At 39.5% G+C, this 13,717-nt stretch overlaps 1 protein-coding gene across 1 annotated transcript in view; it reads right to left on the reverse strand.

The window, feature by feature from the left end:
* Positions 1-13,717, reverse strand: part of LOC146719118 (protein kinase C-binding protein NELL1-like) — a 320,797-nt gene that overhangs the window by 198,823 nt on the left and 108,257 nt on the right. The window contains exons 6-9 of the mRNA XM_085460591.1: positions 7,227-7,299; positions 6,587-6,669; positions 1,657-1,791; positions 471-573 (exon numbers count right to left, since the gene is read on the reverse strand). Of these exons, the coding sequence (XP_085316717.1) occupies positions 471-573; positions 1,657-1,791; positions 6,587-6,669; positions 7,227-7,299 (394 nt within the window). The remainder of the gene's footprint in view (positions 1-470; positions 574-1,656; positions 1,792-6,586; positions 6,670-7,226; positions 7,300-13,717) is intronic.

The raw sequence follows: 13,717 nt of genomic DNA on the forward strand, positions 1-13,717 counted from the left end.
CACAACACTAGTTTATCTAACCTAAAAGCTATATTTTGTGGCTGTGCCAATTGCTGTCTCTCTCTAGCAAAGAAAAGGAACAATGTGACATTGTTACACTGCTGCAAAAAGGCAACACCAGAAATCTTCTCTTGCTTTGGCACTTCAAAAGTAATGGTGTAGATGGTGTCGAAAGCATAAGATAGCAAGCTATGAAGAGCTCATTCCAAAAAGTGACAAATGAACAAAGCAAATCAGGCACTTCTCAGCCACTTATAGCCTAAAAGAGGTGGCAGATACAGGGCATCACGCCAAGTTTTTCCTAATTTTGAACCCAATTAACATGTCTATGTAAAAATGGCTCTTTTTCTCGACCTCTGTAAACACTTTGTTCCTGAGTCGTAGTCACTCATTTTGGGTCATAGTGACTACAAAATGAACAGAAAAATTAACTTCTGTTCACGGGCTTGGTTCTTACTCATTATACTTACGTCTGCATGTCTTGCAGCAATTTCCATCCACATGTACAGGCAACAAGTCTTCTGAGCAGTTTGCCAGAGGACAGAAAATCCTGCGACACTCGACCACACCGTTCTGTAAGAGCAGGCGATATTCTTTTGTTTTAAATGAATAAAAACAAACATTACAAGAAAAAATCCAAAGCTCGGTGTGAACATAAGGGTCTTGCCTATGGCACTGCTGTAAAATTCACTTTGAATGTATGTCTCCTCCCTTCTGTGTCTCAATATAGGATACATTTGCTTAAGTATTTATGTCATTTTAAATCTTTAGCTTGGGGGTTGGGGACTTTTTTTTTTTACCACTAAATCTGTAACACATATAGTGTGATACATGTTTTTATCCACTAAGGTTTGCAGTAGTTGAAAGTTGTTGATTACACCTTATTTGCACCTATAGAGCACCTTTTTAACCTTAGCTAAGGTTTAAAGAGCTCTTCGCGACGTGTTCAAACTACCGGTATTCATAACATTATATTTAGAACTACTCTTAAACTGACAGCTGTGCTATTTAAGAATAATGAACAAACGATGACGCCATGTAATCTGAAAACAGATTATTCACACAGTAGAGACTGAATGAGGGTAGCCTGATGACAGTCGAGGTTCTGAAGGACTGTCTTAATTTTTGAGACTGATACCTCGCTCTCTGCCATCGCCTCTTCATTTCAAGAGTCATCTGAAATGATTCCCTGGGACACCCTGGTTATCAGTTAATGGCATGTCCATGGGAGGAAACCAGACTGACAAAACTTCACCCTGTGCTTGATGTGCAATGATGCAGCAAGTCTAATTCTCCCAGGCCAGCGATGGCCTGATTCACTGCATTTTAAAATCTGGCTCCTATGTATGAGTGCAGGCAGTCAGGCTGATTAGGGGGCACTTATTAGGAGGCGGGCAGGAGGCAGAGAGAGATGATGCTCGGGCTGGGTGAATAGGAGGTCTGATGGGAAGGCAAGTTAAGAGAGCTAAGTGGCAGGTATGGTGGCTGGAAAGACTGCATTAAAGAGAGAAAAAGGACCGTAAGATGCTGCTGCACTATTATGTGTCACCAGTGTGAGATTAAAGTGTTTGATAAGGAGGTTTTTAGGGTGTGATAATTGAAAGTAGATAACCAAAAGCCAAGGTCTCAGTCTTTGAGGATGAGGTTGGCACTCACCTTGCATGCACAGTTCCTGCAGTTCTCAGGTTCTACCCACAGCTCCTTATCCCGGTAGACCAGACCGTTGGCACTGCAGGTCCTCTCGCAATGACATCCTTCCAGCTGGGTCAGCCTAGACTCAGCATAGTTCAGCTGTACACAGAATCGCCAGAGTCACAAAATGAAATCAGAAGTCTAAGTGCGCATGCTGGTTTTACCCCTCATCCCCTCCCCATAATCCCCCTGGCATGCCCTGGATGGTTTTCACCGCGAGGTGCTCCGCCGGGAGCCACTCATTAGTAGGGCACATAGAATAATAAGTCATCATCATTCAGCTCATGCTTGAGACCTTAGGCTATAATCTACTGAGAAATGACAGGACTAACAGCTTCGATCCCACCTCACCCTTCTTATATTCCTACACACTGATCAGCCCCTTCTTCCTCAGCTTATTTCCTGCTTGACACTCCTCACAGCTGTCTCTCAACACAAGTGAAGCATCTTTGACTGACAACTGTGTGGCACACGGGTTGGAGTAGACCAAAATCAGATTTCTTTTCTCTTTGAGATATTTTATTCCACTCAGTTAGCCTAGATTTTTGATTTTTTGGCTTGGGATTACCTGTACATTAACCCACTATCCTCAAGTTATCATTTGAAAATTTGTTGGGTTTATGTGTATATTACATGTGCCTAAAAAATACAAAATATACACACGCACACACACAAAATCTGAGTTCTGTTTCATAGATGGGAAGCTGGAGAAATCTGAAAACTCCAACTGATCTGAGCACTCAGAAATTATAAGGTCTACTTAGACGGTTTGCAACCCTGCCTTTCCACCACTTCGCTCCTCTGAGAGCTGCCCAGGTCTCAGAGTCAAAAAGACAGGAGTAGCTGGGAAATGATAGACGCTTTTCAGGAAAAAAGAAAAAATGCTGGATGTCACAGAGGCCTTTTACTTCATTTAGAGAAGTCTCGGCTGGCTGCTGGAATGCTGTGCGAGTTATGAATAGTAGAGATATGTCCTGTCAAAGCCCAAAAACAAAATGTTTGAAAAGCAATTTCAAAGGCTCGGAGGCTGCCTTGAGGCACCACAGAGGAATACCTTTCCTGTACAGTGTGAGCATCAAATGGCACCGTGACGATGCATAAAGAAGTCACAGGTTAACAGGCATGGATCTCCTATGGTGGATACAACAGCCTGAGAGAGGTGTGAAGTCCCAGCTAAACACAAAGTCGACACACCAGAAGCCTCACATTATGATATTTACGTCATTCATCACTTGTTGCCGTTCCTGCTTGTCTGACAGATATGTCAAGCACGTAAAAGTTCAATCTTATCATATTCTGGGGACCAGTGAGTCTTGGGCCAATGAACATTTAATTAAATTTTGTTTGTAATCAAGATCTGAATTGTCTGTCGTTAAGCGCTTATCATATTTTAGTTGGAACAATGAAACAAACACACATTGGGATTTGGTTTGAAACTCAATGCATCAGTGCATCTATAATTCTATAAGTGATGGTAATGCTTTAGCACTTGGGATTACAGTAGTGACAGAAAAAAAAACAGTTTGCAGAGGTTAATATAGAAGATTTTCACCACATTAAGCTGGTATTTAATTTGCAAAAGGGCTCATCTGCACATTTTAGTGAATTAGGAAGGAATTAATGAATTGTATTTTGGGTTTCCATAGATCATTATTCATATTAATAGTAAAGCCATTCTATTCTGCCAATTAACTCCGTGGATGTCTTTGGACTGTGGGAGGAAGCCGAAGTAAACAGAGAGAACACTGAGAGAACATGTATATATTATAGAAATTTATATTCAAAAATACTTATCCTTTGGATTTAACCTTCTAAAACTGCAGGATCAGACCGCTGGGTTACGCTTACTAATACCAATATTAGTAGTGATATTTATAGCAATAGTTATTATTTAATGGTACTTATACACTAATTAAATTAACTTACAATGTAATTATTTCTTCTTTCCTGTAAAATACATTACATATGCACAACTTAAAGTTACTTAGATAGTACTTACAACAAAGTACCTACTTACAGAATAATCTGTCTCCTTTTCTTTAAAATACCTGATGTTATGCAATACTTAAATTTACTTATGCACTATGTAAAATTACTTACATATACTTCAGTTTACTTACAGTATAATTATTTCAGTAAAAACCTGACTCAATACTCCTTATTCTAGTATGCTTACCTTTAAGTATTTGTAGATATATAAATAAACATATTCAAATAGATTTGTATTATGAAAGTATAACTACATTGTAATTTCAATAAAAATGTACTTAAATTTATTTTAATTACAGGGCAATTGCTCCCTTAGTCACGGCCCATATTATAAAATGTTACCTATTAATATTATTATCATCATTTGGTTTTTGCCTCTGTGAAGCTTTGAAGCTGGCCCTGCGGTAATGCCCAAGCAACTTCAAGCAGTCAACTTTTCACTATTTCTATGTGAGCAAATGTTTTAAAGGGAATATTTATCTTAGCTTGAATGGTTCATTCATGATGCTTTATGATAAATAAAATAAAGAACATATATATGCTGCTCCACAAAATAAGAAATATCTTTGAAAACTCAACCCAAAATTCAGAGACGTCTAATATCTGCTGACTTCAAGAACTGAAATGACATACATGGGTGAATACCAAACGTTAGTTTGGATGTATCCGAGTAAACATCATGTTTTTTTTCTTCCTTTTTAGTAACTGGAGCGAATCAAAATTTTAAATATGGGGAAACAAAACTGGATCAATACTGATACTGCATGCTGTGGTATCATGAAACAAAGGTCCTGAGCTCTGTCTAGTATACTTTTTGGCACAAAGACATCCTCGGGCTCCATCTCAGGTGTAATGCATGCAAATGCGTTGTCATCTCACCCCACCTTGACACTCCACGTCACACGCTCAGGACCAAGCAATTATTCACCTCATGCTGAATTCCTCTATTTTCCACATCACAGAGGCAGACAGCCATTTAGCCGTAGAGATGACTGCATTCTCCCTGCTGCGGCTTGTACGTGCAGTGAGGTCACGTGGCAATAGGTTAGGCTGCACTCATGTGAAGTAGGAGGTACCGGTGGGGTAATGTTCTTCATCTCATCCTTATTTACGCCGAAAATGACTCTACAGCTCAACCACCCACCAAGATGTCTTTGTTTCATCCACTCTCACCTTATATCACTCACTCATGCAGTGCGCATGCACTCATGCAGTGCGCACGCACACACAAGCACACGTTCATACGCATTCATTTATGCAGATGTTCAGTCTTAGAAATGGGTCATGCTTTGTAATTTAACTTTGTAATTTCAACATGTTGTCGCCTCTTGGCCAGGACTCCCTTGAAAAAGAGGTTTTTAAATCTCAATGGGACTTTTCCTGGTTAAATAAAGGTTAATAATAATAATAATTTGGCTCTAAGCTTGAATGCATGCTGCCTGGTAACCTCTGATTGTACCAGTGCAGTCATCATTTCATGACACCTTTATGAACCCTGGTTCGCATGTCCGTTATGTGTGTGAAAAACCTAATATCAAACCTAATAGAAAACCTTTATACTGCTTAAACAGTTAGCTACTACTGAAAACAGTAAAGGTGTGGCATAGTGTGAGGCCTTTGTCCAGGGTGTAAAACACCAAGAGAAAGAACAGTACATTGGAAAGCAATAAATAAAGATCATTATCAAAATCATAATCTCATAGCTTCCAATGATTGCTACTGGTCAAAAAACACTGCCAGTGCTGCTGCCCTCAGCCTCCAAGCAGATTCACCTGTGGTATTATTTGATAATACTAGGTGATTTTCAGAAAAGTTGACCTCTGATGATTTTGAGACTGAAACTCGTATGGTATAAATTTGAAAATCCTAGGTGACATCTTTCTCGATTTATCGTGTTCATAAGATTTTCAAAAAACGTGACCAACATTTGAACATGTCAGAGATTTTAGGAGATGCACTAATGGCATCAGTTTGAAAATCCTACAGCACCTTGTTCTCAAGATATTGTATTCATAAACTTGGTGGCATGGTCATGTGGTGCTAAGCATAACAAGAAAGATCTGGGTTAGGTATTTGATGACTTTGCTGGTTTCTCTTTTAAAGGTGCACATTTTATAGACACTTCACTGTCATTTTTTTGACCAAATCTAAATTTTGTTTAGACGCTGAACATTTGATAAGTGGGATTAACTTTGTCCCTATGAGGTTTACCATCAACGTTTTTACTCTATAAACAAGTAATTTGCATGACCAAGGAGCTTTAACAAAGTGGGTGCATTCACATTTATTTCTATTGTTGTGGAGTAATTGTATTCAAAGTGAAAACTGTAAAAACAGAACGACCATTTGGGACAAAGTAACTGTCTGTTTTCTGTTTCCCTTCCCGTGCACGTTATTATCTTTTGTATTTTTCTTTTTAAAAACTACTTTGATTCATGCTCACAATAATAAGAGGCAGAATAATCATATTTTCTAAAGACAGATTATGGTTTCTTTTTTTTTCCCCTAACAATAACTTATTCTTTACTGGGCACCGTGTTGTTGAAATTAAACAAAAACGAGACGCTGACTTCAGAAGAGACAGAACAATGTGCTTCAGTGGAAGCGGCAACAAAATCAAAGGGGCTGGATTTCTCCAGCTGCACTGAAGAAGGAAGTTATTTATTCATTTTCATTTATTTTTTATTTACATGTCAGATTGCAACTTGAAAAAGGTATTAGTTGGTACCTTATTTAAGCCTTTAAGACATGGTTGCCAGCATTTTGCAAATTGGCTGTTTCTTTTATCTAAAAAACCTCCCTTTACTGTGGTGGTACACCATACTGTACATTCTCCTAGGGTTCTAATTCTCTTGTGACTCAGTTATAGCAGTTTTCTGCGTGGGAGGTTATTCTTTGCTCGTACCTTCAAGGTCATCTTAGCCAGTAGTTCCTGAAGGTCCATGATGCCTTGCACCAGGCTCAGAAAATCACTGCAGGTGGGACAGGCTCAAGGGATGAACAGCAAGCACCAAAACAAAGAAGAGACAAAGAAAAGAAAAGCAACAGGAAAGCATTTAAATAGGAGATTAACAGAGGAGAAGACAGAAGTCATTAGAATGACTACATTTATTTGGCCACAGCTCACCCAACAGTAAACAAAAGGGAAGCTTTACATAGCTGTAGACTCTTTGTCTTAGGATTGAGCCTGTTGTTAGTATCAGCAATAAAGCACCCAGGTGTGATTGCCTTATTGATCAAGTGACAGAGACAGTAGTGCAGCGGTGGCCCTGTATCTTAATCTGTTTTTTGACAGTAAACAGATGGAGGAGCCAAAGAGAGAGGCTGCACTGAATCTGATATACAGCACAATAAAGCCACTTTGCCAGAGCAGAGGAAGGAGACAAAAATGGAGAGAGGTTTTACCCGAGGAGACAGAGCCTTTCAAAGCTTTCCATAGAGGTGACCACCAGCTGACAATAGCACACACTAATAAAACTAAAGTTTTTTTTTCTATCATGTTGTTAATACTCAATACTATGCATGAATTTAATCACGGTACTTACTACGGTTAAGGTTTGGACACTGTGTGATGTAGCCGTTGGGAGCAAAAATCAGCTTCACATCCTGAATAATGCCCTGGCAACAGAGAGGGAGGGTGAAGTGAAAAGAGAAAAGGAGACAATATAAATAAAGACATATTCATTTCTATCTCCACAATCACACTCTTGGGCTTGACTAGTGTAGCTTTCACGATTTAGACTTAGAAATAAACTCTAATTATCAGTGGGCCTTAATGCAAACCCCGTCACTGTATGAAACATGCCCCTATAGCCCTCTTCCCCTCCCAGCTATCTTCTGCTTAGCTGCCAGTGTTGTGTCAAAATTAATGTTTCTGTGTGTTTTTTTATGTGAAATATTGGTAAACAGAGTCATTCTACCCTTGTGACAGGAATGTTGATTGTGGCTTAGAATGACTTTTCATCATTCAAGGGAGATGGGTTTGACATATGTTTCACAGATTACAGGCCAACAAGTTATTTACAACAGTTTAAACACAGCCTTTGGCAAATCCCGGTACAGGAGATTTAAACAGCAGGTGGGTGTGGCTTCTTTGCTCATGGCTAGAGCGGCGTGCCTGAGACGACCATATAAGGACACTACTGACACCATACAGACCCAAGAGTTGAAAAAATGGTCTGAAACAGAGCACCTAAAGCAGTAAAACGCTTCAGCTTCTGACTCCTAGATAGCTTGCTCATACACTGACTTCTTCATTTCAGACATCATTCACCATTATGATGACACATGTGCGATAGAAAATGAGGAAGACCATAATGGATCCCATTTGAGCACATTAATGTGCTCACAAAGAAAAAAAGTACTGCTGTTTAGCAGATACATGTTTGATATTCACTATCGTCAATTACTACTAAAAACAAACAAAAAGAAAAAAAAGTAAATTTGGTCAATAAATAAAATAAATCCATTTAAAACTGTCAGTTATTTAGACTTTTCACTCAAAGCTCACACATGCGGCTCATGAACATCAGTTGGCTAGGCAGAGAAATTGAGCTGGAAAGGATATGCACCAGATTAAGGTGATTAAGGACAGAGATGAAGAGATGATGTGTTAATAAGTGAAGAGAGTGTGCTGAGAAGATGGAAGGACTACTTTGAGGACCTGATGAAGGATCAGTAATCAGGACATGAGGGCTATGATCAGGATGAAGATGTCTAGGAAAAGGGTGATGGACTTTTTCACAAGATTGTTTAATATAATTTTGAAAAGTGAGACTATACCTGAGAAATGAGAGATGATCTGCTGCAAACTCACAAATACTCTTTACAGATTCACCAATATTGTGACTCAGAGTCTAATAAATGTTGAACTAGGGCTACGTCCACAATGAGACTGCGTTTTCCCTGAGGAAAAAAGCAGCGTTTTGAAAACGCTCTCACAAACCCATACATTTCAAAACGGAGCTGTCCCATAGCAGTGTGGTCACTCGAAAACGCAGACTTTCTAAAACGATGACGCATGTGATGCAGTCATGTGACCAATTAAACAAAGATAGCGGAGGGCATTATACAGAAGTTGTTTTGATTGCTCTCACTTTTGACAGCCCTAAAAAAGATTAATATCTGTTTGTACATGCTCCAGATAGCTTTTCTTCAAATTCTTAAGTCTCACTCGCTTTTGCACATGTGCAGAACTGGAACGTGAGTGTTTTTGGCCGTTTTGTGGGCGCACAACTCTGTGAAAAAGACTGAAAATGCTAGTGTGGATGCGGAGCGTTTTCAGACGAAAACGCCGTTTTCAAATCTATCCGGGCTAGTGTGGACGTAGCCTAGGTTTCACAATGGTTCACCTGAAACCTTGGCTGATTGTGACCTACACCCATTTTCACACCTTTGCTCGTGTGATTAGGCTCAATAGGATCAATAGGGGGTCCATGACCCTCTTGGGGACACTCCCACAGGGCTTAAAATCTGGGACTCTCCACCAATTGCTCTTAGAACTGAAGAAGCTTCTCAGATGAGAGGTGAAACATCTTCAAGAAACCTAGAGAAGTCCAGATGCTTTTCTTTCCAAGCTCTTTAGAATACCAAGGAAGAATTTCTACTTTATAGGAAAGGAAAGATATCTGCTTACTAATAACAAAAGGGTCTGTATTCTCATTCTATTGTTTCCAAGTCTCCACTTGGAAACAATAGATTCATTCCACACCTGAATCAAAGAGGACAGAGAGCTTTCTTGTCTGAAAGTGCAATGTTAGAAACTATGTAGAATCAGCATTCAACTACAGACAGCAATTTAAAAAGAAGTTTGGAACTGACTGCTGAAGAACCAGTGTCTACTATTTCAGAAATGGTCAGAATTCACAAGCGCAGCTGTTTAAAAACTAACTCTTGTACTTTACTTACAGCATCAGTTTTAACTGAACTAGAGTAAAAGCCACACACAGGCAGTAGTATATGGCTTATGACTGAAAGTTCTCTCTTTTAAAAGACTGGCTGTCAATCACTCTGAATGACAGGCTATCTCTAGAGGTGGACGACTGGTAAATAGAGGCTTCATGATGACCACAAGGAACAATCTTGGAAAAAAGGCACCATCTCTAATGGAAAACCGAACTAGTGACACGCAGGTTTGCCCACACATACACGCACCACAGGGGTAATATACTCTCTCCATTCCTTCGAAGCGGTGCCTGATAACACATGCTGGAAGAACATTAGAATTCTATACCGCAAGCACAATCTGCATCGTCCTCTCTGCTATTTGTGTGTGTCAAATCTATTTACAGTGCATTTGGTCTGGCCTTGTGATGCAAGCAACACCTGCCTTTATTTCACAGAAAGAGAGAGGGAGCCTCTAGGCAAACAGGATTGCAGCACAGACTGAGGATACACACACGTGCGTACACACACACACACACTTTCTCTCACACATACGGGCGGTGTGGGCAGTGGATGGTGAAGAAAAGATTGTCAGTGTCACATCGAATGGAAATGAAGGTGTAGATCACAGATGCCTGTCCCAGTGGTGTAATACAGCAGCTCTGACCGCACATCACTGTCAGTGATCAGTGAGCAATTTGAACAGAGGTCATAAAAACTCCCCTCTCTCTCTAAAACATACACGTATACAGTACATATGTTGCACTGTCAAACTTTGTGTCTGTGAACCACACTCTCAGTCTTGCAGTATGAGAGCATCACACAGCTGTATTTTAAGCTGCATACAGTATAGGACAGTGACACCTTTCTCTGTTTTTTATCTATGCACATTGGATTTGAAATGAATAAGAGGGGCGACTTAGCGGTACAGCGGTTGACCTCTTGTCCGGGCATAATTCCCCGTGTTTGCAGGCGTGCTAGCAATAACTAATGACTGCAACCTGATTCACGCAAGTGAGCGCATGAGTGTTTGTGTCTCAGCCCTTGATGGACTTTTACCCAGTGTCAGCTGGGATGCCCTAGGCTTCTGAATGGCCTGCTGGTCACTGATTACAAATGCAGACATATTGAAAAGAGCTACAGTAATTAAACACTGATGGTAATTTTTTCCACTTCACTAAATGGCTGAGTTAACAGTTTGTTAGGACTAAATTACCTTCATGATTTATCAGGACAAACGCTATTAATATTTCGATTCAAAACTGAGGTAAAGACGAGTGCACATCAGACTGTGTGCTTTCAGCTTGAAAACATTGTCAAAATCGCATCAACAATGTTAATGAACAAGACGATACCACTGAGATATAGATATTTGCAGTGGAGTTTTCTTTGATACAATGTAACATTGAGAATAAAAGATTTTAATAAACAGAAAATAGAAAAGAAAATACTCTCTCGAAAATTTTTCCAGCCTGTGACCTGCTTTAAATGTGTGAAGACTGGCCTGAGCTGATTCCAGACTGTAGGACTTAATTAGTATTTCAGTCTGGCCCTGAGTACAGACTAGAGTTCCTACGCTGTTCATCTGATGTGAATATTAACATCTTTCGAATAAAGCTGAAAACTGTCAGTTCAGCCGCATTGAAGTCAGTGTGCTTCACTATAGAGAGAAAGCAATTAAAAACTACAGTTAAGTTTGGTAATTTTTCTAAAGTATCACCTGTTCAATTATATTTGGTCCATTGAATTAAAAAAGGGGTAATTTCTCAATTTGGGTATAAAACTGTCCTCTAAAATACTGTTAAACCAAGGCAGGGAGTCCCCAGGTCAAGCTCATACTCGTTCTGTGCCTGTAACTTAAATGCTTTTGCAAATAATTTCAAATGTACAAATGTACTAAAAACATGCACAAACAAAAAAGGCCAGTTTCTAGAAGTATATGGCTCGATCAGCATGCCCAAATAATTAAAGATGGCACACATAGACACTGTGTGTGTGTGTGTGTGTGTGTGTGTGTGTGTGTGTGTGTGTGTGTGTGTGTGTGTGTGTGTGTGTGCGTGAGTTTTCTGCATTCCTGAGAAACCAGTGGCTTTCCTCAAAGTGATGCAACCTATGGGCACCTTTAAGCTTTGGTTGGCCTTTGGGATTTGGATTCAAGGGAAGGATTGATTTAAAGTTTGGTTCTGACTAAGGATGGGGAAAAGGAATGAATATGGCTGATGAAAGTGGTGCTCATCCAGGTATGGAAGTATTTGTGTCTATGTGTCTATTCAACAATTACTGCTATGAAATTACAGTGGAGAAAATAATTATTTGATCCCCTGCTCAATTTGTAAGTTTGTTCAATTCCAAAGAAATGAACAGTCTCTAATTTTTATAGTAGTTTTATTTTAAACAGAAAGAGCCAGTATATCAACCAAAAACTCCAGAAAAGACACATTACATAAAAGTGATGAACCGATTTGCATGTCATTGAGTGAAATAACTATTTTATATGCAAGAAAAATATGACTTAGTTCTTGGCAAGCACAGCGGTAAGATGGTTTTTGTAGTTGGTCATGAGGTTTGCACACATCTTATGAGGGATTTTTGGCCCACTCCTTTTTACTGAAACTCTCTAAATCCTTTAGGTTTACTGGCTGCTGCTTGTCATTCATGTCATTCATGACCCATCTTCAGTGTTCTGGCTGAGGGAAGGAGGTTGTCTTCAAAGATTTTACAGTACATGGCCGCTGTCCACTTGCTCCTCAATTAGAAGTCATTCTGTAGCAGAAAAACAGCCCCAAAGTACAATATTTCCACCTCCATGCTTGACTGTGTGGTTTGTGTTCTTTGGGTAATACCCAGCATTTATCTTCCTCCAAACATGGCGTTCTTGGGGACTGTGGTCCGAACTGCCTTCAGATCATTAACACGCTCCTCCTGTATAGTTTTGTCCCATAATCTTTCATGGAGCTGTAAACTGAGGGCAATCGGTGGCCATTTCTTTCATCCCTGGATAATCCCTCTGACAGCTGTCACTTTCTCCCCAAGCTTCTTGCTGATGGTCTTACAGCCATTCCAGCCTGGTGTAGCTCTACAATCTTGTCCCTGACTACCTTTCATAGCTCTTTGGTCTTGCCTACAGTAGTGAAGATGTGGAAATGGAAGAAATTGATCCTGTAGACATGTGTGCTTTATATAGGAGTTGAGATACAGATCTGCAATTGACTGTCATTGATTGAGATTACAATCAGTCAGTCAAACAATCTGTGGGAGCTAAAATTCTAGCTGGGTTATAGAGTATCAAATACTTATTTCACTCAGTGACGCCCTCAAGGCCAGGTTGGCCAAAGCTTTGCCTGCAGGCAGCACTGACAGACGTTTATTATCCTGGAAGAGATTTTATTCAGCAGTACTTTTTCCTCCCTTTGATCATGCACAACATGACATTTCCGTGTTCTAGCGGGGTCTGAAGGTCATCAAATGTTATTAACTGTGTTTGTATCGACCTATCAAAAGGGCATAAAGGAACAGTAAAAACTTTGACCCCCATATGCAGACTTGAGAGACAGCTCATTACACCCTGCTGTAATGCCACACATAGGCAAGTAAACAGTGGATTGTTCTGTTTTTGAGCAAAAAACCCAACAACCCACATACACACACATGAACCTCTTATGCTGTGAGCACACACAATTTCTTCAGCTTCAGTTTCAAACAATGATGTTTGAAAAGTTTACTTAGCTGTAAAAGTCGTCCAATTGCATGGAAAATTATTTTGCACTAGAACCTAATGGGAGCCCTCCTGATAAACACACTCTGTGACATATCAAGGACGTTAACCTGAATTTAAGCACATAGAATCGTGTTTTAAGAGTTGAGAATTTATTTTATGCGCTTATGGTAAGGAAACTTTAGAAATGAATAATGGCAGAGTCTTATTTATCTGTCCAGCAACTAGTATTGAAAAAATACAAATGATTCATACACTGATATAAAAATCTGTAAGCCCTAAACCCTACTCTTAAACTATGAACAAGGGAATGCAGAGCAACTACAAGGAAAATATAGAGGATTTTTTAAAGTTCAGCTCTTCAAAAAATTCAAATTTATTCCAAAATGTGCAAATTTCCCATTCATCCCAAGAGTTTCTTTTCCATTTTCCATTATA

The sequence above is a fragment of the Copadichromis virginalis genome, linkage group LG1 (genome assembly GCF_057382275.1).
Source record: "Copadichromis virginalis isolate Kocher_CV1m ecotype Utaka linkage group LG1, C_Virginalis_male_GT1.1, whole genome shotgun sequence".
NCBI classification, from domain to species: Eukaryota; Metazoa; Chordata; class Actinopteri; order Cichliformes; family Cichlidae; genus Copadichromis; species Copadichromis virginalis.